Source organism: Leuresthes tenuis, unplaced genomic scaffold (assembly GCF_036924035.1).
Source record: "Leuresthes tenuis unplaced genomic scaffold, fLeuTen1.0.hap1 SCAF_11, whole genome shotgun sequence".
NCBI classification, from domain to species: Eukaryota; Metazoa; Chordata; class Actinopteri; order Atheriniformes; family Atherinopsidae; genus Leuresthes; species Leuresthes tenuis.
Genome location: NW_027325365.1, coordinates 7,619,796 through 7,642,135, shown reverse-complemented (window position 1 = coordinate 7,642,135; position 22,340 = coordinate 7,619,796). Strand labels below are relative to the sequence as shown.

Genomic DNA, 22,340 nt, shown 5'->3' with positions numbered 1-22,340 from the left:
GACAAAAAATACTTTAATACTGTATTTGTCTTCCTATCTTTTCTCAGCCACTGTATTAAGGGGTTAGTTATAGAAATGGGACCAAACTTTACAACATACCTGACCCTGTAACTCTAACATAACATTAGTTTCTGTACAAATGTTCTTACATTCATTGTTAAACACTGATGTGTTTTACTGTTTATTTTCTTCAATTAGATTTCACTAATATCTGAAACAAATCGGACAAGATAGGTACGAAAATTAGATTTAGACCAGACCTTTGGTCTTCTGAGCGGGCATTAGAAGATCAAACTTTGAGCAGTGAATTTTTCCTCTGAGTAGTTTATTGATTATTGTATTAAGGCTCTCATGTGACAGGGGGTTAGGGTTAGGGTTAGTAATCGGACAGAAGAGACCATCCAAAATGAAGCATCCCTGCTGCTGCTGGAAAATGGTGTGTGTCACGAAACTATAAGTGGGATACTTGTCGAAGGCAGTGGCCGATTATGGAAGGATCTGCATGTGCCACTGCAGCAAGAGCAGCAAACCACTGGCCACTGTAGTGTCTGATACTTACCAGCTTTGCAAAGGAGTGACGGATATGGTGTGACCAGATGAGAGATATGTAGTGTCTGATATTTACCAGCTGTGCAGGGACTTTGGGGCAGGGTGACCCAATAAGAGATACAAGCAGTCTAAAATGTCTGTGTCAGCAGAGTTCTTCCTGTATCATGTACACATAGGCTGTTTGAAGGCAACCATCCCCAATACACCACACCACTTTCCAGTCTGAACATTACCGTGTCTGTTTACAATAAATAATACAGAAAAAGGTATGAAATCCCCTTCACTAAGAATTGGGTTCTTGCCTAGCATTGATATGAACGGGGCCATATCAGAATATTCATAGTTCGCAAGTTTGTTGTTTTGTTTAGTTTAGTTTTTTTCATCCTGTAGTAACTGTAGTAACAGTTTCGACACGTGCAAATGTGAGGAACACGTCTGAATTTTTGAGGGATAAATTGTGCAGGAGCTGGACTCCAAAAGCTTGACATGAAATCGTGAGTCCTTCTTTCAGTCACATGTTAAAGACTAATATGACGGCGTTAGGACCTGGAGTTCATCTTCTTCAGGAAGAGGGCGTAGGCTCGGTCAACCGGTGGCGGAGGAGGAAAGTGCAGGGACTGCCGAGGTGCTCGCGCACAACCGCGAGGTCCTGACAGCGGCGCGAGCGATGCGAGTCACGGGCTGAAAGAGAACAGAGAAAACACAAACGCTTCGTCCGAGTATCGTCTTGTTTCAGTGGTGTGAAGAGAAACGCAGCACAGCGAGCATGTCGGTGTTAGCTCTGCAAGAATATGAGTTCGAGAGACAGTTTAACGAGGACGAAGCCATCCGATGGATGCAGGAGAACTGGTGAGTGCACACTGTAACGTTAGCGCCTCGTTTTTAATCCCACGTTACTGTAACCGGGGATCCACCGCAAATTCAGCGCGGTGCCCTCGTGCTAAAACGGACATGGAAGCCGTAATGTTAGCACACATGCAACGGCTTTGCTCACCGGGATTAAATCGAGCTGCGTTTGATAGATCAGCGTCTCTGTCATCGGATGCAAATTGCTGAGCGCGCTTCATGAAACAGAAACGGGAGAAAAAAGAAATCACACAGGCCTTTAGCCGCTTGCGAATACATTAGGCTGCTCCACTCCAGTCTGGGTTTCTGGACACAATAGATCGGCTTCAACTTGGCACACCGCCGGTGCGTTGTGCATCCTTCACTGGTCGGATTTGTCCTTGAAGTCCTGTGATTTATTCTCCCGACATCAGTACCGTATCGTAAAGGTCATCCATCCTCCAGCTGCCTCATCCACTCAGTCACTGGGCTAGTAGTTTATTAAGCCAAGCCTGCCATTATGCTGACACACAACATGCCCATCACTCGAGTGCTTTTTGATGGAGAAGGCCTGATCCGTAATTCAATTAAAGAATGGTTTTTGAAATCCACACATATCTCACATCGCTATTTCATCCCATGTTTTACAGAAGAGTGTAATAGGGAACATCTTACACGTTGCTGTAAGGTTCTTTAAGACTTAGTTCTGAATCATTTTTTATTTTATTCTTCTTTTAAAAGTCACAATTATATATTTACAGTATATATTTCGATTGCTTTTTAAATGTTTTATTTTCTTTCAGTTTAAAGGCGATAACCAGGCGAAAAGTGACTGAGTTGACATCTTCTAGCAGCTTTTTAAAAATGTATTTGATTACATTTTATGTTTTTTTTTTCAACCCAAATATACTCAGTGCATATTGGGGTAAAAATACTAAACTAAGTATGAAGAGGGCACGCTTGAATATCAGACAATTAGTTGTTTTTGCTAGAAAAATCTTGAATAGTTACTTAATACTAAGTTTGTCTTCAGATTTAATAGTAATGAGCATAAGAATCCTAATGTATACCTTACTGACGAGTAAACAAAGTTACTTGCGGTCACTCTTATGAAACATCACTGAAATCACTGAACCTTGACTTTAGAAGAAAAAATAAAATTGTGATGTGTCAGTGTTTGCCCAGGGTGGTGTCTGCCAGACTTTGCATAACCTTCAACAATATTCTGTAATGATGTTCCACTGTTGCTGTACAACAAATATTGCTTTTTGGTTGTGTGCAGCAGTGCATGTCCTATGTAGGTCAGTTGCAGGTCCATCCAACCACCCTTTGCATGGACTCACTGGAGGGTTGATCAAGGAATTGCTCCAAGGAAAACATAATGACTCATGCGTAAAGTTAGCATACGCTTTATCAAGCGTTGGCACTGGGTTTGTATAAAGCAGCACACAATGAGTAAAAGCCTGGACTTGTGGTGGAAAAAAAAAGTCATATTTAACATATTTTCCATAACACAAACTTCTCCTTAATAGAACTCTTGGTGCCTCTCTTGGAGCAGTTTCATTTTGTCTAGTGTGTGTGCGTGTGCTTGGGTGGGTGGGTGTGTGTGTGTGTGTGTGTGTGTGTAATTGAGGAAGAGGGAGACGGAGACAACGTGGTAGCAGTGAGTAGGAGCTGTCCATGCCCTGGTACTGACAACCGACCAATGAAGTTCATCTTCTGATGTCTGCTGACACTGAATTAGCCAATCACAGCGCAGCTGATCTGTGCCAACTTCTCTCTGTTGTTCCTGTAGTGGAGGATGTGTGGATGTGTCAGTGCACATGGCCGTTAGGCAACAACCACAGAAAATGGGTTTTGATAGGTTGTTTGTTACATTTATAATGTTCACAGAGAAACTGATTATGACATGTTTTTATGGCTCAAAGGTATTGTCTGTGGAGCAAGTTTAAATCCATGTAAACTAGCTGAAATGTCTTCTGAAATTGAATTACTTTGGGTTTGGCAAATTTATCTGTTTTAATTTTGGTAAAGGCACATTTTACAAATCTTCACTGCGGTTCAGATTAACATCTAGAAGACTTAAGTGCAAGTGGCGTTAAATGAGAAAATTAAATAAAAAAGCTACTTTTTTCTGTGTTTGAGAGCATGTGTTTGAGTGTCTAAAGTCGCTACCGCCCAAAAACCTTGTGTCCTGTCATTCAGTGAGCTGTTCACATTTGCAGGGAAAACATATGTCACTCTACACGGTTATTCAGCCTCCTCCCTCTGTTTCTCCACCTAATCTAAGATGATGCTACAGAGTTGAAACTCTTTTGCTCTTTGCTTTTTGCTTTGCTGTTAACATCAAATCTCATCATTGGTCTCATTGTCTGCATAAATAGGCTGATAATTTTCCACCAGTGCTTTGTTTAATGTTTTATATCCCAACAAGGAAATCTGAGTTTTGCTTGGCATTCTTTATTTTTTTTGCTCGTCAAAGGTCAGAGATTCCTATTTTCCATTTGCAGCATAATAAAAGCCTTTGACTCAGGGGGATATTATGCCTAAAAGGGGGATCAGCAGCCTACAAGCTGTCTATGGTCTAATTTAAGATGAGAAAACTGAAAGTATTTGAGAATAAAAGATCTCAAGACCTGAGGAGACCTGAGGAGGAAAGGGGCAGAGTAGAGTCAAGTCATCACTCCAAGCCCCTCATTTGATCCAGCTGAACAGAAATGTATATTGATAGAAGAAAAAGGAGCAGTTGTAGATCCCTCTCTGTTCTTTTGACCACAACATGTCACAGACTTTTCATTTAAACCTCAGGAAATTGCATCTGCTTGTGAGAAAAGGCATAATATGTCTCCTTTTAACTTAGGTTTTGACAGAGAAGTTGCCCCTGAACATGGAAGTTTGTTAGTGTGTAATTGTTATTAACTTTGTAAAGAGTTGATTTTTTTTAATTCTTCCTGCAGTTTAAAACTCATAAACACTCATTTAGGCTTATTTAATAATATTGTAATTAACAAGTCAGATTCAAATTGGAAATCAGACTCAATAAAAAAAGAAAAAATATCATTTGTACATGTCCAATAGTGTATTCAATGGTATTATGTATTGACCTGGAGGATTCTAACCATAAATTCAGGCAATATTTACAGACAATAAAACTATTAGCCTACCTAACATCTACTACTGAGCTAATATTATCCCATGTAACCATGATAAAGAATAACAGCAATAGCAAGTGACATATATAGCTGCTATTAATAGATAATGCATCATCCTAGATGTTTCATTTGTCAAGCTCTAGTGGACAATGAAGCAGTGAAAAAAAAGGTGCTTAGCAGCAGCAGCTTCAGTATTGAGATAAATACAAGAGAAAGAGGACCCTTAAGAATGACTGTCTAGCAGGAAATCTATTAGACTCTGGACTAGAGAGTAGGCAAATTTATGATATTGTCAGAAATGCATATATATATATATATATATATATACATGCAAAAATCTAATGCATACACTTCTAGAAAGTACAGACATTCTCATGAAAGCATGGGTGCATGACTCAGGAGTGATGGAAACAGCCTGCAATTAGCTTTTCAGTTACATATCCCTTGCAGTGTTTAATTTTGATCCCCATGCTTTTCTAATTGCCGGTGAAATGTCGTCCATTGGTTGAAAAGGAGAGATTCTGGAAGCACTGAATGAGCTGACAAAATGAGTTTCTGCATACGAAGCCAAAAAAACATTCTTTGTTTCAGATGTCATCACTGCTTCCCTCCATTTCAGCAGTGTCAGAATCAGATTGCACCTGGAACCTTGTTTAGCAATAAACATCAAGCATGTTTTCATGATACTGGAAACAAAGAAAATATTGTCCTATTCCGACCAAAAAGGCAGTTGAGCATGTTTGTCAGATTGTTATCATACAAAAGTTGAAAGCTGGTCTAAGACATCCAGATAATTCTGTTGATTGAATCACTCCTTTATGTAAACACTTAACTTGACTCAAATAGGCTCCATGCATGCTTCAAAGTTCCATCTTCTTGCTTCTTATTGATAAAACAGTAAAGCACAGGTATATATTTATACAGCTGAATTCCCAATAAAGCTACTCTCGTGCACGTTTTTTCCATTTCATCTGTCAGACGGCGAAACATGAAAAATCAGCCCATTGAGATTCAGTGTCAACTTGTGGTCGCTTAAAGCATATCTTATCATATCTGAACAGGAAGCTTTACTCATTGCATTTAGTGTTTTGCAAAACAGTAACATATTGTGTTACAGTTACTACAAGCGACTTCTCTGCAGAGTGGCTTATATCTTGCTTGTGTCATCAGTTTATAGCAGTGAACTGTAATGGCAAACACATACGAACACTATGATACACTATTGAGTATATGTATCACAGAGATTGTGTAGCCCCATTGAAATTTGGATTTTTTTTACCTACAGGGTTGCATTTATTTTCATAGGTAAAACTTGCATTTCTGCAAAGTAGTAAACGTATTAAGACTGTTGCCAACATGAATACCCTTCTTCCTTGCTTAGAGAGTGTCTCTGTTTAAGACGGCCAGGTTTTGAACCAACTTTTTTAGGACACAATAGAGAGATTTTATGTTAAGCACACATCCCAACCCTGCTGACTCACTCTGTACTCTCGCAGACGTCATCATCCCTCATTGCCATGCTGGTTGCTTGAAATCTGTGTTCTGTATTTTGAAAAACCTGGTGTAGATTGCATCCCCACTGGTCTGTGCACTGTTGATGAATCCCTGCTGGCTGTGCCCTGTGGACTGATAGCAAGCTGAGCAGCGTCCCAGAATACTTCAGTGAGAATGAACAACGAGAGCTTTGTTGTGGTCTGAAATTTTATTTCCACTATTTATGTTTCTTCTGCTCGACTCTGGAACTTTAAGGTAAAATGAAATAATCAATAGCTGTTGCAGGACTATGAGAGGTTTAGCAATGTTGATTTTATTTTGACGCTAGCTTGTGTCATTCACGTCTACACAGCTGATCTTTTCTTTTGTTATTTAAAGTACCATTGCTCATTTATTCGTCCTAGGAGGGGGGTTCAGGTTGCTTGGACTTGAGAAGATAACTTTCTTTCCTCCAAGTCTCATGTTACTTTCTTGGCATATGAGCAGTCCATCCCTTTGTTTCAGACTTCTTGAGCACTCCTTTTGGGTGGAAGAAACAATTAGATGCTTATTATTTAGGTGTCACTTGTGAGTAGTGGTTTACTAATCACTTTAAAAAACAGAGGTCAAATGAATCTTCACATCTAAACTAAATTAAGGCAAACTCTATTATGTATTATTTTCAGCTTGAATGTGTGAAACCAATGCCTCTTATTTTCAGTATCACTTATATTTGAGATGTTCCCTTTGATGATAGTCCAGACAAATGTACAATGTCTTGTTTCTACTTGCTTCTGTCGTTTTAACAAGAGCAGTGTTGACGTTGATCAGTCCTGACCACGTTAAGACATAAACCTCCTCAGGCTTGATGCTGGCTTGGTTGCTCTCCTTCTCATGACTGGTGAGGCCAGAGATGAAGATGTGGGCTCAGGAATTAAGGTCTGCCTTAAGCCTTACTATTCTCCAGCTTGCTGTTTTTGATTAGCATTTAGAAAGTGTCAATAAGAAAAGGTGATTGGAAATGGTAAAAAGCAAAAATAACTTCTACTGATGAGGTTTATACGCTCACTTGATGTGTTTTTTGTTGTATCATAGAAGACTTGATACACATCAGGGGGAATGGAAGCAACCTGGCAAATCATGTGTGATGTGGCAATGACGGGATCCACCAGCTGTTTTTCAGTAGGAAAAAAAAGACGGACATCTGTCTTCTGAGGATATAATGAAATGCCCCAGATATTCTCAGACATAAAAATTGATGTCTCCAATTTCATCTTGAGGATGTCCACCGCAGTTGTTGTTTTTTTTTCTACCTGGGGTTTTCTCTATCTGGTTAGGACAACTACTTCTACTATACTACAACCCCTAGAAACGTAACCTATACTTCCAAACCATCCAATTGAAATCTGTCTAATTAACATTTCTTTATTACTACTTTACAAAAGATTGGAAACCTGACCAGGAACAAGAGATTAAGAAATATTTCATGTGTGGTTATTGGTCTTCGACATGCTCGGCATGCTCTTATATCAAATTCACTTGTTTACAGCACAGTTCCTACAATCACCCTGAGATCCCCAGGTTAAAAACTAAAGAGCTTCAGAGGGATTATCGAGGAGCATGGATGAGGTAAAAACGTGCATGTTGCTGTTCATATGTTGAGTACTATACGGTTTAAGCTTCCATTTGCCTTGACTCTGAGGCTGAGTACACATGAACATTTTTAAAAACAGGCCTTTGCCTTCTTCCCTTCCACAACAAATATCACATCAATGCAGCACTGTTCACAGAAAAAAGAAGAAAATGTCCACACATCACAACCCACAGGAAAACTCAGAGTGTGTATGTACCTTTTTAGACAGGATTGACAAGGAGGGGCAAAGCAGCTCGTTTAAATAAAAGCAGCAATGTTCTGGACATACAAAGGTCTCGCCGTTCTTCAACAGCAAACCATGTAATTCTCCAAATTGTCCCTGTATTTTGAGGCCTGACTGTGTCTGGTCCAAAACCGTCGGTGATGGCATCAAACTCTGTGTTATTGGAGTGTTTTTATGTAGCTGTATACTTCATGAAGCGTTTTTGATGCACCTGCTTCTTAATAAGTAATCTTGTTGCTACATTTGTGTGTAAATATGTAAAAAGTCCTTATAGCAAGGTTAGTACCAATGCTTTCTTGGCTTAGTTTACTGCTGCCATGGATAAAAAGGGCCAAATATTTCTGATGTTAAACTGAGGATACAATCTGACATCACAAGGCAAAAACTCCAGGTTTTTGGTCCAAACAGTGCTTGTTATTCACAATATTCAGTTTCAGTGTAGATGGCCTGTTTTGCCTCTCCATGTGGACAAAATACCCATGTTTATGTGTACAGAGCCTTACATTCTGCAGTCAAATTCTGCCAATCAACAAAAGTACTCTTCTTTTCCCTGATTAGATCATTCAGACCACTCGATGCAGCAATACCAAAACTAGTTAGTGATACAGCATGACAATGAGAAGTTATTTATATAGTTGCATATAATGACTAGGACTAGTGGGCTTGTTACTCACTCGACAAAATGCGGATGGCCCTGGGTGGCAGGTTATTCTGTAACAGCTACGTCTTATTTACAGCAGCTCTTAGTCTTGTTCTGTGGTGTTGTGTTCGTCCCACTCTTTGGCTCGGTAACTCATACCTCCATTGCTCAAGATACAAGTAACGCTGCCAGGATAGTGAACTGAATGAGCATGCCTATGCGGAGACACAGTCACATATTTGCTGTACGTGTAATTTCATGCCCATATATGACGCAGTAATACACACACTGGTGCGACAGTTAAACACCAGCTCACTGTCAAAGGCATGCAGACTCATCCCCAAACTGCAAACACAGGATTACATAACAGGTGAAATCTCCTGGGCCTGCTAATACAGATCCAGGTTCCACAGCAGGTTAGCCAGCAGCTTTATAACGACACTCGAGTGGGAGGGGGGGAGGGGAATGTCTAAAGGATCAATTCTTCTTCTTGGGGTGTACACTTTACTAAAGATGCTACATAGAAATAACCTGAACATCAAAAACCAGGAGCATAAAGTGCTTGCTCGTGTTGTCATTTGCTCCCACAGAACTTCACACTAATGTTAAAACCTACTAATTAATGTAAAGAAAAAGCGTTCTCCCAGCTGTCTGACAGCCTTATATGAAAATAGGCTTGTTAACCTTCTGCAGGCTGTTAAACAGTATTTTCAGAGCCACTGGTTTGGTTTGTGTTTAGGCTGTGATGACACAGAACAGCTTTGGAATTTAGTTTTGTCTGCATTTGATTGTTTACATTAGAAATAAGATATTTATAAAGATGCAGCAGCTGTGCAGTCAGGGCCAACACCTGGTATCTCACTCAGATAAGAGTCTCACACATAAGAGGAAGACATGCCAGAGATGCCTTATGTGTTGACCAGAGCAGCTCCTACATACAGTCCTGTCTCTACTCATTTTTTTGCATACTAATATAATAATAATGTGTGTTTAGAAATAGTTATGAATGCTTGAATCTGTGACTCCTTTGGCACTGATTTCTCAGTTCTAAACAGATATGTCATATTTTAGTTTATTCAGTGATGCTTCTGCTGTTTACTCTTCCAGCCACAGAGAAGTTTCCAGCCTTTTCAGCAAACAACAAATCTTTGCTGATTCTGTTACTCTTCCATGCTGATCCTTCCCAAAAGAGCTCTGACGCTGTAGTTTTTCATTTGTGCTGCCTTGGTCCACTTTGACAAACAGCCGAGTCAAACCTATTACTGGAACCCGCTAATACATGCTTATTGCCCCACGTTTTCACAAGACAAAATCAGACTGATTGCTTTTATATTGAGTTATTTTAGTTTTCTGGCCTTGTACTGAAAATGAAAGGATTGATTTATCAGGTGTTTTTAGACCTATCTTCTTTATAGCATTCTGGTCTTGTAGTTGATAAAGGAGAAAAGGAGGGGTTCCAATTCTGTTACCCCTTGACAAAAGAAAAGTAAAACACATGATACAAGTTTTTTTCATGCATACTGATTCTACAACATCTCTCCTTTTTAGATCAATCTCTATGTTGATTGATCTAGTTCCTTTTTGTTTTACAAAGCTGTGCCAGTACATCCTTGACTCTTTAGCCATTTAGAAATGTATCACTTTATGTTGCTTTAATGTAAATACTGCAGGCTGTTTCAAATAGTGGAAAGTCCCATTTTTAATGTTTTAGGTGGTTCTGAATGATGACGGGTGGAGCTGTGTTGGTGCACGAGCCTGAGGGTATGGAGTAAATCCACTGTCATATACTATTTTCAGACAGTTGATATGCAACATTGGTTGTTTTGTCAGGCCTTCATCATCATCATTTACAGAAAAAGCTACATGCTTGTGCAGTATTTGCCACCTGGTGACATGGCAGAGAGCTGAGAGCAGGCAGCGCTGGGATTAGGAGGAACACAGTTCTCTCCTAACTTATGTTGGGACACACGACCTGATATGTTTGTCATTTGATAGAAAACTCTCGAGCCTGTTTTTCATATTTGAGCATAAACGCACAGTGGATGACCAAACATTAAGTTTAACTCCTTTTTGCTCTCATGCTTTATGTAAAGATGTTCATCTCTTTATTGATGGCCATAGGAATTTACAACAACATTCTCCTCATATTTGTACAAAATTCTGTTTCATCGGTTGAGTTTCTTAACGTTAACTTCTTATCTCGGAGATTAATTACACTCACAATATGAGGTTGGAAAGGTGTAGAGTTGTTGGCTATAACTAGAAAGGAGCATGAAGTTGAATCCTGCTTTCTACTTGATCCACAAGGCTCAGTCATCAATACATCGTCAAATTAAACAAAGACACTTGCATTGAACAACTTTAACAACTGTTTTCATCAGTCCTTGAAACCTTGGCCACTGTACAGTTCTTTATCAGTGAAGTAAGCTGGTGATTTAATGATGCCCTAATCTTGATATCCACCATTCGTGTTTGCTTCTCTTGTCTTATTCACTGTCTCAAACAGTATTAACGGACCTTAATCCCCGGCTTACTCTCACTTCTTTGACCTTGCTAATACATAACCAGGGGAGAGAAAATACTGTCAAACCCAATGCTGCAATAACTTTGCTATGATGATACACTTAAAGCCCTTTATACACCAAACAAACATAAAAAATGAGCAGTGACCCCCTGCTGTGTCTTCTCACATTGTTAGCATCTGGGAAAAGGAAAAAGCACTTGAACACACCACACAGACAACATCCAACTAATGGTTGTACAATCTGCGGCTGTGTAAGAGTATTTGATAATTTGCCAGTCCAGAAGGGGGTGGTGGTATGTATGTTACAGACAAAAGGAAACTTCTAGTGAAATGACAATAAGAAATTGGAGGAGATTTTTGCTCTTTTTGCTCTTGGTCACAACATCATAACTTGGTGTGTGCAGCTTTAGCTTGTTAAAATGGCTTGGAAATGTAGCTATTTAGTGATTCTTCTGCGTTTTCCATGTTTTAAGATGGGTGGCTACCAGTGTTAATGGACAATAACATCCCCTAGCATGTTGGAGCATCAACCAGGCGCCTGTGTTATGAAGCAGGATTAGTGGCTTATTGAGGTAACGTCAGGTTCATCTCTGGATTTTCAGCATCACAAAGCTGGTTCACCTCTTCCCAAGGTGTATCACCAAGGTAACTTATGCTGGAAACTCTAACCCGCCCCCTAGCAGATTAGCTTTTGAGATAAGAAATCACCACATGTAAAAGCTTCCTGACCAATCGGTTAAACACAACATCACCTTGACAAAGAGTCTTTCTCTACGTTTCTCACCAATCTCACTGTTGAAAGAATATTTAAAGAACCTAACACAAAGGCAGATTACTCGAAAGCTTGTTCCTACTAAGTTTTCAAGATTTGGAACTATCTGTAATCATCCTTATTTGTTGAAATAGGTTTTCTTGTGGTTTTCTCATAGTGTATGAGTGTACAGCCAAAAGCAAAGGTTTAACAAATGATGCCTGTACACAAACTTTCTGACATGCTGCATTAAGACACCTGCAGCACATTCATTTTAGATCTACTCAGGCTTTAATGACTTTTAAGGAATATTGATTGGCTCATTAATTCATGCATTCACACACTGGGCGTTCTTTTTTCTTTCTCTTTTTATGCCGTCAGGTTTCCTTCCTGCTTTGCCTGCAGCAGCTTTGTTGCAATTGGCCAGCTGCCGCCGTCTCTACTTGCTGCACATGGATGCGCACATATCCAGAGCTGGAAAACCGGGCTTGATTTATGGTGTTGTTAACTAGCATCTTTGCACCACTTATTTGGATCTTCCTTTGTTATGTTCATTCAGGTCACCTAAAGATTTGAACCTCCTCTTTAAAGAGAGTTGAAGGATGAGCTTTTAAACTTGGGCAGATATTTCTTTCTGTCTTTGTTCTGCTTTCAGGCTTGTTCCATGTTAAGGACAATGCATACATTTTAACAAGGCCAGCATAAGGGAAGTGACCAGGGTACTTATTCAGACAGTCAGATTAATCTAAAGTGATTCATGTTAAAGATGGCTCGTAGATTCTTGTGACTGCAGTCAGTAGCTGGTCCTCCAGGGCCTTTGCACAAAAAGCAGCAGCAGCAGCAGCAGCCCCCCCCCCCAACCACCTCCTCAGCTACCTTATCAGCTCTGACTGTGCCCTTAAGATTCTTTACCCATTATTATTTTCCTGACAGCAGTGTAATCCATCTTCTGAATATACCACAATAGGCTGTGCATATCATAATCTTTGGATGACTTTACCAAGCATCAAGAACAAAGATGAAGCCTGTGAATGGCTATATATCTAAAAGTATCATACACTACAACAGTCATTGAGGTCATTTTTGTGATGATTGTTTTTGTGGTGATATTTGCCTGCTTGCAAAATGATGTGTCTAATGAGTTGGTTCCTATCTTCTAGCTGTCATTGTTTTCAAAGACTGGAAATTAGAAATAAAGATACACAGTGTATGAAACTATTAATATTAGCCACACGTGGAAACCTAACATTGCATTTAGATTGTAAGCAGGACACAGTTTTTATGAAATTCACTGTAGATTCAGGTTTATTGTGTATATTATTCGTTATTCATATATTATTCATTGTGGTGATGCATGCTGTATGAGGAATAAAACAAGTGATGATCACACAAAATTAAACAGTGAAACACATTGTTACAGTAACACAGGAAAACTCACTGGATATTTGTCTTTACGGAACAAATCTTAAGTTTGCTACAGTTAAATAATCACTACCTAATTTTTTAAAGAAATGGCAAAAATAGGGGGGGAAAGGGACTACGGGTGGAAAATGAGCTTTTTTGCTAACTTGGGTGCATGTAACTTGTTTATTTGTTGGTTAAAGTTAATTGTCTCTTTTTAAAAAATAAAAATCTCATAGAAGTAGTTCAAATTAGCCACTGATGGCTTACTAATTAGCAACATTTTCATTGACTAACTTAACTAAGTTATCTATTAAATGGATTTCAGTGATGATGGCAGAGGTGTGTGTGTAACCAGGAGGCAGAAAGAGATGCTCAACCTGATTTGCTTTGGCAGAGCCAAGCTGCTGGACAGAAATAACGAGAAAGTTAACTTTACAAATTGCTTGAAAAGATGGAAGGAAATTGTTCAAAATGCTGATGGGGTCGCAGCCATTTTGCCAAGAGCAGAAGAAGATTGACTCCAGGCCAATAAAAGTGCAGTCCCACGAGTCCCAAAGTCTCTACAGTGCTCATTTTTATGTCTCAAAATGCACAACTCTGATCCTGTCTCAAGACTTATCTCTTAAAACTACACAGAGCAGTGTTCTTATGCATCTTAGGGTATGGCTGTGTTCAGATAATTCTTTGTAACAGCACTCAGTGACATTCTCAATGATATCAGAACATAGAAGTACTCATTTTGAAATGTGACCGCAACTTCAGTCTGGTACGGTGGCTGAACTGATTACACCGTTAGCTTGGACTGCGCAGTTTGGTTTTCATCATTATTGACTGCTTGAAATTTGAATGCACTGTGTACAATGACTATAAAGCAATGTTAAATGAGCTCACAAGTCTATATCAAAACTGTGAAATAAAGTTTTATGATCAAATGATGAGGAAATGCATTTCTGAAGGATTTTTTTTTACAGTCTTTTAGGTTTTGTCCCCTGGATGTGCGTAAATCCATTAATGTTTGTAAGCACGAAATCTGTCTATTTGAACACCTTAAATTGAGCTGATATTAACCACCTCTGACTAATCGCTACATCGGAGCAAGCAAAGCAGAGGATGTGCTTGATGGCTTGCAACAACAGGTTTTTATTTGTAAGAGGGAAGATATCTCTGCTCGTGCTTTATCTACAGGATCCCGTTATACCTATGAAGCACTGCAGATTCAGCAGCTCAGGCTATATAATCACCCTAACCTTTGACCTTTGGGCTTGGGTGGCAGAGCACTGGAGGAATGCTGAAATTGTTCCTCCTCTGCAATCCCTTCAGCCACACTTCAGTATGTAGGCCACTGTATTGTGTGTTGCTCTGTTCTTCCCTCCTCCCGGTGTGCTTGAGAAACAGTGATGTCATTCTGCAGTCCAACCCTGTTGTCATTCTGTGAAAGCAGCTCTTTTTGACTTTGACTGGACCGCTTTGTCTTTTGTTCTGTGGACGTGGCCCACATCAGTTTGTGGGTTTCGTGCAAGATCAGTGAGGTGGCATCTCTCATCCTCGGAACACTGAAAACAATGATGTCTTTTATTATAAACAACCCGCAATATTGTTGCATGTTATTTGTTCTTCTCTTCATTGGCTCATCTGCTGCTTTATTATCATCCAGTAGGCATCACATTATTTGCCTTCTCACTTTAAGTGAAGAATGTTGATCGACTGTGCGACTTTGATGGCATTTTCTTGGAACTGAGCTTGTTTTATCTGAAATACATTTAAAAAGTAAGTGCAGGTGAGCATTACGGATGTGCTAAGCCCATGTGCAGCACTGGTGTGACCCAGATCATGGCATTTTTTAATAATCTGATGTTTGGTGGCACTAACAAAACTGTTAATTTATGCTTGGCTTATTAAGAACAAAACGCTTCTGTCATTTTTAAAAGAATAATAAATCAGTTAAATCAGTTTTTTGTCACATTGTAACAGAAACCATCTTTTTTCTATCATGCAGTGTACAGTTGAGTCTCTTATTACCACAAGCTGCAGTAAAAGCCCATTCTTTCTTGTTCAGCTACACACTCGATCAGCAACACCAGGTTATAGCTGTTATTGTGTTCTGCTGAAAACTCGAACAGAACGGTTCCCTGTTTAAACCCAGAGAAGTAATTCTTCTTTTTGGTATTAGACAGTATTAAACAACAAGGGATTTAGATAAAAATAATTCAAATTGAATTCTCACTGGTTGATATCTTTTCATTTTGTTGTTGTTGATGATGATGTTGAAGTTCTTTTAAACAGCAGCACAAACCCCACATCGCAATGTTTTTTTATTGTTTTATTTAAACATTTCTTCACTATTCCCAAGTTATTGGGTTTACTATTCCCAGAACCCTGCATCCCTTTATCCATTTATTTTTTCCTTCTTTAGCTGCTGTGCTCCCAATCCAACAGACCAGATGGTATTTTTTTGGACAGCGCTGGTCTAGTTTTCAGCAGCATGCACCTGTCTTCGTTGGCCCTACTCAGCATTCAGCCTGTCAGGTCACACCACCTGTGCTTGTTAATTGTGCTGAGAGCATGAAAAAGTGTTTTCTTTAGATTTACTGCATCCAGGTGCTGGTTCAGCACCGGGCCTCCCCTTCATTGGTCTATGACAGCAATAACTTTAATCTGAAAGTTAAACATTTATTGGCCTTTGTAGCAGTGACTTGATTTTTATCAAACTGTTATTTCTGAAAGAGAAGCGTTTGGGAACAGACTGGTTGAACGAAAGCTTACATGACAAACTAAAACAAGAAGAATTCAAGGCGAATAGCTGCTATTCTATATTAAATCACATTTCTGAACGTGTTAACTTACTGACTTATCACATTTGTTTTGTGTTGAACACTAAGTTTTGTGGCAGTTGCCACATTTGTTCAGAAAGTACATGTAAAACTGTGATGTGCTCTTTTTTCATTTCTCTGTGTTTTGGGCCTTCAAAATGAACTGACTGGTCCGAAAAGGTTAAACTGTGCAGCTCATAAGGACCAAACACAGTCATCACATTTCCCAGCGTGATTAAGGCAATAAGAAGTCCACTTAACACATTTTTTTTGTGTTTACAGGAAGAAGTCCTTTCTGTTCTCTGCACTGTATGTCGCCTGTATCCTGGGTGGCCGTCATGTCATGAAACAAAGGGAGAAGTTTGAGTTGCGAAAACCACTGGTGCTATGGTCGCTCACACTTGCTGTATTCAGGTAAAATGGATAAAAAGCTCATTTTAATCTTCAAAAACAGAGAGTTACCCTGATCATTTAATGTAAAGAACTGTTAGACAGTCAGGTAGTCTGATATAATACATGATCCACGTTTGAATTATCAGCTATCTGCATCATTCACAGATTAAGTTTCTCACAATGATTTCCAGGTGACTCAGTAGTCTGGTATGTCATATCTGTGGAGGTATTTACAGCTGTCATTATATTAGATGGAATTTCATGTGGGGACTTGTAATAAAAATGGGATCTCTATCATAGATGAAAAAAAAGTGCTTCATATTATAACATTTAAAGCTGCAGTTGACATTGACATCTTTAATTAAACTACGATGCCAGTAGTACCTGCACACTCTTTACACTACAAAGATCTTCTGTGTCTTTATTATCTCTGTTTATGTAGTATATTTGGTGCCATCCGTACTGGGAGCTACATGACGTACATCCTGATGACGAAAGGACTTAAACAGTCAGTTTGTGACCAGAGCTTCTACAACGGGCCAGTCAGCAAGTTCTGGGCATATGCCTTTGTTCTTAGTAAAGCACCTGAACTGGGTAAGTCAAGACATGCTAGTGACATGTCTAATATTTTCTGTGTAATGGGTGTAATACAGTGGCATGCAAAGGCTTTGAAAAAAACCTCTGCTACTGTGAACTGCAAAACGAGTAAAAGACAGCATGCTCTTTAAAAGGCAGAAAATAATTCACGTGTTTAGAAGAGAAGTCAGATTTATACCTCTGCTAAGACTAAATGAGGGAATGAATCTTTAATCCAGAGTGAATGAATCCTGGGTTCAGACAAAAAATAGAAAGCCCAGCGTTTAGGCACCCTGCAGAGACAGAATCTAGAAACACCCCTTTGCACAAGTATCTCAACTTGGTAAATATATGATCAAATATCTGTGAGATCTATGCAGGGATATTGGATGTTAAAGTCAGGGGACTTCAAGGGCAATTGATCCATGCTTCAAATGCTTGAATTATGAATTTTTAAAGTACTAGGCAGGTTCTTAGAAGGGCCCACGGGTTCTTATTGGTGTGATGAGATTTTAAATTTGTATCTCCTGGCCTATCCAACTGATGCTTGTGAACAAGCCACAGTTCTAAAAATGGAACTAATTAAGATCTTATGCTTTTGTAATAGTTATCCGAGAGCTCAAATTTCCTCCAGTGCCCAAATTTTTGCATGCCAAAAGTATTGTGTGCCACATAGCGTATCGCTTTGGATTATTGTCAGTGTCACAATTTTATTCACGTGCTCCTCACTGATAACACTTGGAGTCAACAAAGCCTTGATATTGCCAAATAGCAAAGCTATGTTGGTACAATGAATAAAGAATGAATTAATCAATTTCTGTTGCTTAACTCTGTGATCGGCTTAGATTCTGATTTTAAGGCAGCTTCACTGAACTTTCTTAGTGAAGTCCTAAAAACTCATCGATGTTTTCTTGTACCACTGAACAACACGCTGTTCTCACCTTGCCCATGAAATGTTACATATAACTCGATTAATCAGGGAAAGTTTACTCTTATTCCCAAAATGAGGAACTTTGAGTGTTTTTGCCATCTCTGTGTCCCTCGTGGTTGAACTCCTCACCTAAACCTGGAGCATTTTATTCCTTTCTGTGGGAATGAATGGTGTCAGCTCTCATATCCCCTGTTTCTTTTACCCGTTAATTGCCCAATTAAACATGTCTAGGCTGAAAACCAGAGATTAGATTAAACTCAAAGCATTCGCATTAAGCAGAAACACATGAAGTACCAATCAAAAGTTGCTCCACACGTACTCATTTTCAATGAATGGTGCAGCTGCACAATAATGAGCAGTTTTCTTTGTGAAATAGAAATATTATTTTTCTGATTATATACAAAATAAAATAAAATCACAAACAGCGACTGATGAGACAGTTTGTCTGAAGTTATATTTGTAGCAGCTGAAAACTAAGAGCTAGGAATCTTTTCCATCGTGGCATCTTTTATGTTTTAAATAATGAGAACAGCACTTGGTGTTTGCATCAGTATCGATGGTGGAAAAGGGTAATAAATAAAGCTTTTGCTGCAATTTGTTTGTTATTTTCTTGGCATGCTGCTTAAGTTGTTGAACACTGCAATGCTTGGACAAACCTTGATCTCTTTCCCTTTTCTACTCTTCATGTCTCATCCAAACCTGTCCTACCTGCAGGTGACACTCTCTTCATCGTCCTGAGGAAACAAAAGCTCATCTTCCTCCACTGGTACCACCATATCACCGTGCTGCTCTACTCCTGGTACTCATACAAAGACATGGTAGCTGGAGGCGGCTGGTTCATGACCATGAACTACTTGGTCCACGCAGTCATGTACTCTTACTACGCATTGCGGGCAGCCGGCTTCAAGCTGTCACGCAAGTTCGCCATGTTCATCACACTGACCCAGATCACCCAGATGCTGATGGGCTGTGTGGTCAACTACCTGGTTTACTCGTGGATGCAGCAGGGCCAGGAGTGTCCATCCCACATGCAGAACATTGTGTGGTCCTCCCTCATGTACCTCAGCTACTTTGTGCTCTTTGTGCAGTTCTTCATTGAAGCCTACATCGGCAAGTCCAAATCATCAGCTATGGCTCTCGGCAAGAAAAGCGAGTAGAAGAATGCCAAAAGTATGGGAAGAAGGGAGATGATTGGAGGGAAAAAAAGGGAGAACAGGGACCAATAACTTGGAAGATGAATGGGATGACAGAGATGTGGCATGGAGGCCAGGAGATTGGGTGTATTGTGGGGATGGGAGGGTCATGAAATGGTTGGTGTTTGTGCTTTAGCATTACTACTAATGTGCAGATCTAAAAAAAAAAACAACAAAAAAAAACATTTGAGGTGATTTTTCTCTTCAGCGATTGCAGAGGAAGCAGCGCCATCATGATCAAAAGCCATCATGTGTTGTCTAGTTTAAAACCTCCCCTTTTGAATTCACATTAAATACTTAAAAAAAAAACTAAGATATGACAAAATGATAAACTTATCAGAGTAAAAAGATGACGTCTGCTACAAGAAACTATTTATTATTGACATGAAAAAGAAGGTACATATGAAGATGGATGGCGTCAGCATTAACGTGAGCCATCTGAGTTTTTGTCTCTCTGTTGTTCGTGTTTGTTATTTTGGTTTGATCTTTGACAGAAAAAGTTGGAGACGCTGGTGAGTGAGTGAAGCTGAAGTGTTGGTGGTTGATGTAAACTGATTAGGTGAACAGCACTGTATTGTCTGTGTCTTACATTGCGAAATGTTATCATTTTTCTCAGGTCTCAGGCTATCTCTTTCTAATATAATATGCATATCAAAACCAATTAGACATGTTTAACATCTTCTCCAGTTTACAGTATGGCTGATAATTAAGGAAAAAAGTATGAATGACAGACTGAAGCTGATTGGACCGCTCAGACGAACACGCCACATTTAGCCATGATTGGGAACAGATGCTGACAGTGCCCTGCTTCACCTCTTGTCTTGACCATGCAGAAGTTGCCGACCACACCTGGGAAATTGCCTGCCATTGATTTCCAGACACTTCTCTGTGTTAAAGGGTCCCTACCAGTGAGGAAAACCAGTCTGATGGACACTGAAGGGATAAACGGAGGGCAAACGTTCATGTTTAGCAAAAGAAAAAAAAAATCAAACATGCAAATTGTCAAAAACTGCTGTATTGAAGAAATAGTATGTATCCTTAATTGGTGTCTGTTGTGCTATTGTGCATTTGCACTGTTTCGGTGTCAGAAAACAATTGTTGCTCAGAAACTTAATGTATGAACAAAGTGTGCAAAAAGTTGACCTGTGGTGTTCACTTTTTTGTCTGTGCCCTCCTGGTATTGCATATACATTCATAATCAGTTTCTTGGTGCTGAAAGTTAAAAAGAAAAAAAACACAGTTTAAGATGAAGCTGGCAGTTTTTCAAGTAACAATATTTAGAAAGGCTACAGGGGATTATCACTTCTAGATAGTCAACATACTGTATTTCACCAAATGAGCTGACCACAAGCTTGTATGCATGCAAACATTGATTCAGTGTAGCAGTAATGGAACAGTCATGCTACACGCCTGATCTCTACAGCTGGTATTACTCTTTTAGTACCACCTGAGTAACTAAAATCATTGTGTATCAATGCCTGATACAATTTGCTGGTGGTACATGTGACTAATGGAAAATGAATAATTAGGCTAATGGGCTTATTAAGGAAAAAGCAATACACTATTACAACTGGAATCCGATCTGTGTACACTTCAACTGTACTGGCCTGCCCCTAGTGGTGCTTTGTCTAATAAAGCTTTATTATTGAAACTAACTACATTTGTGTAAAACTGTTAAATGAAAAGATCTTTCTTTTGAAATCAGAACAATTTACCTTTGCGTGTTTAAAAATGTGGTTCTTAACACTCCTAAAAAATATTGTGTTTAAAAATGTGGTTCTTAACACTCCTAAAAAATATTGGTACATTGTTTGTGCAAGCGACAGGTGCACATTAAACCAGAAACTACGTATTTAAGAACAATTTTTACAAGTGTCTTTATCTCATGTACCTGTAAACATCCACTCCACATTCTACTACACTTCTTAGATAAACATTGTAGTTCTAATCCATTACATTTATACAATGACTAGATACTTCCTAAGCAAGTGTTTTAAACAATTGACAGTAAAATAAGGCTTCAAAACCCAACACAATAGGACTAAAACAGTGGTTTCCAGCCTTGTTGGCTTCTGATATCATGTAGCACACAACCCTGTGTGTTGTATGGGTCAGATTTCAGTTTTCTGTGCTCAATAAAAGAGATTATATCCCTCCAAACCTCCCATCCATTTTCAGTGAGATGTCTGTTTAAATGTTGAACATCTGAAGTTTGTGGAAAAACAAAGATTGAAAGCAAATTTGCGAACTTTCTTTCCTCAGTAGTTATCTCACCTATTTTATGTTTCCCTTGATATAAAATGTATATAGTTCCAACTACAACAGCTACAGCAATAAAATGCTGCTTACACACTTTAGTATTAATCATCTAAGAATGTCAAACTTTCTACAATATTAATCTAATAATCACATTATTCCAACTGGTAATACTGGTCTTTTTATTTTACTTTAGTACCTTTAATAACATGTTGCTACTTTTTTAGAAAGAGCTTTAATGCAGGCCTTTTAGTTGTGATAATTTTATATGCTATATTGACTTTTCCTAAATCACTGAAGTATGTTGATACTTCATCATCACACCTTAAATGCTAAGTTGTTAGCTTGAATTGGGCTGAGTAGTTTTTTAGGACATGAGGGGGTGGGTTTACAAAAAATAAGAAAGCATTAAAGCCCAAAGCCAATAAATTATACTATATGATATAGTTGTGGTTAATTATACCTGGATTTTAATATAACCACTCAAACAGTGAAAACTTTTCAGGTCAAACCAGAAGTGACCTTTCATTTTTCTCTCCGTTGTACTACAAAATTCTGTCACATCCGGGTGCCATCTTTGTTTGGTCCCGGAAGAGTAAAGAGTTTAAGCCTCAAACTCTTGAGGGATTTAAACCATAGACATATATACTATTATATAGTTAACATGTATATATGTCTATGATTTAAACACTCTCACCTAATGTGTGGCAATTTTGATGTTTTGCTGTGACTGGATAGGGAAATACGTGTGGAAGAAGACAAATCCCGCTGTGTGAAACCACTTTGAGTTTCTTTTTTAAAGCTGAATTTGCCAGTTTGACTAAACGGATTATTGGCTAAATAGCTAACTGTGCTCTCAACTGCTACATTCAAGTAAAGTGTCATACTACTAAAGCTACTACTACTGTCATACAGTGTATCGTGGTCATTGTAGCTCATCTAAGATTATAAAGATTATACGTTTTATGAGAATTAACTAATTGCAA

General features: G+C 38.9%; 1 protein-coding gene across 1 annotated transcript; it reads left to right on the top strand.

Annotated features, from left to right (window-relative positions):
* Nucleotides 1-1,150: 1,150 nt before the first annotated feature.
* Nucleotides 1,151-20,753, top strand: elovl6 (ELOVL fatty acid elongase 6). Its single transcript, XM_072395258.1, has 4 exons — nt 1,151-1,398; nt 16,288-16,419; nt 16,841-16,992; nt 18,620-20,753. The coding sequence occupies exons 1-4, from the start codon at nt 1,316-1,318 to the stop codon at nt 19,060-19,062; spliced, it is 810 nt and encodes a 269-aa protein (XP_072251359.1). The 5' UTR covers nt 1,151-1,315; the 3' UTR covers nt 19,063-20,753.
* Nucleotides 20,754-22,340: the final 1,587 nt, after the last annotated feature.

Bases quoted from the DNA above. Each gene is read 5' to 3' on its own strand.
- elovl6 (XM_072395258.1), top strand. From the start codon at position 1,316: ATGTCGGTGTTAGCTCTGCAAGAATATGAGTTCGAGAGACAGTTTAAC. The intron at 16,420-16,840 runs GTAAAATGGATA...CTGTTTATGTAG, and splicing joins CTCACACTTGCTGTATTCAG to TATATTTGGTGCCATCCGTA. The intron at 16,993-18,619 runs GTAAGTCAAGAC...TCCTACCTGCAG, and splicing joins TAGTAAAGCACCTGAACTGG to GTGACACTCTCTTCATCGTC.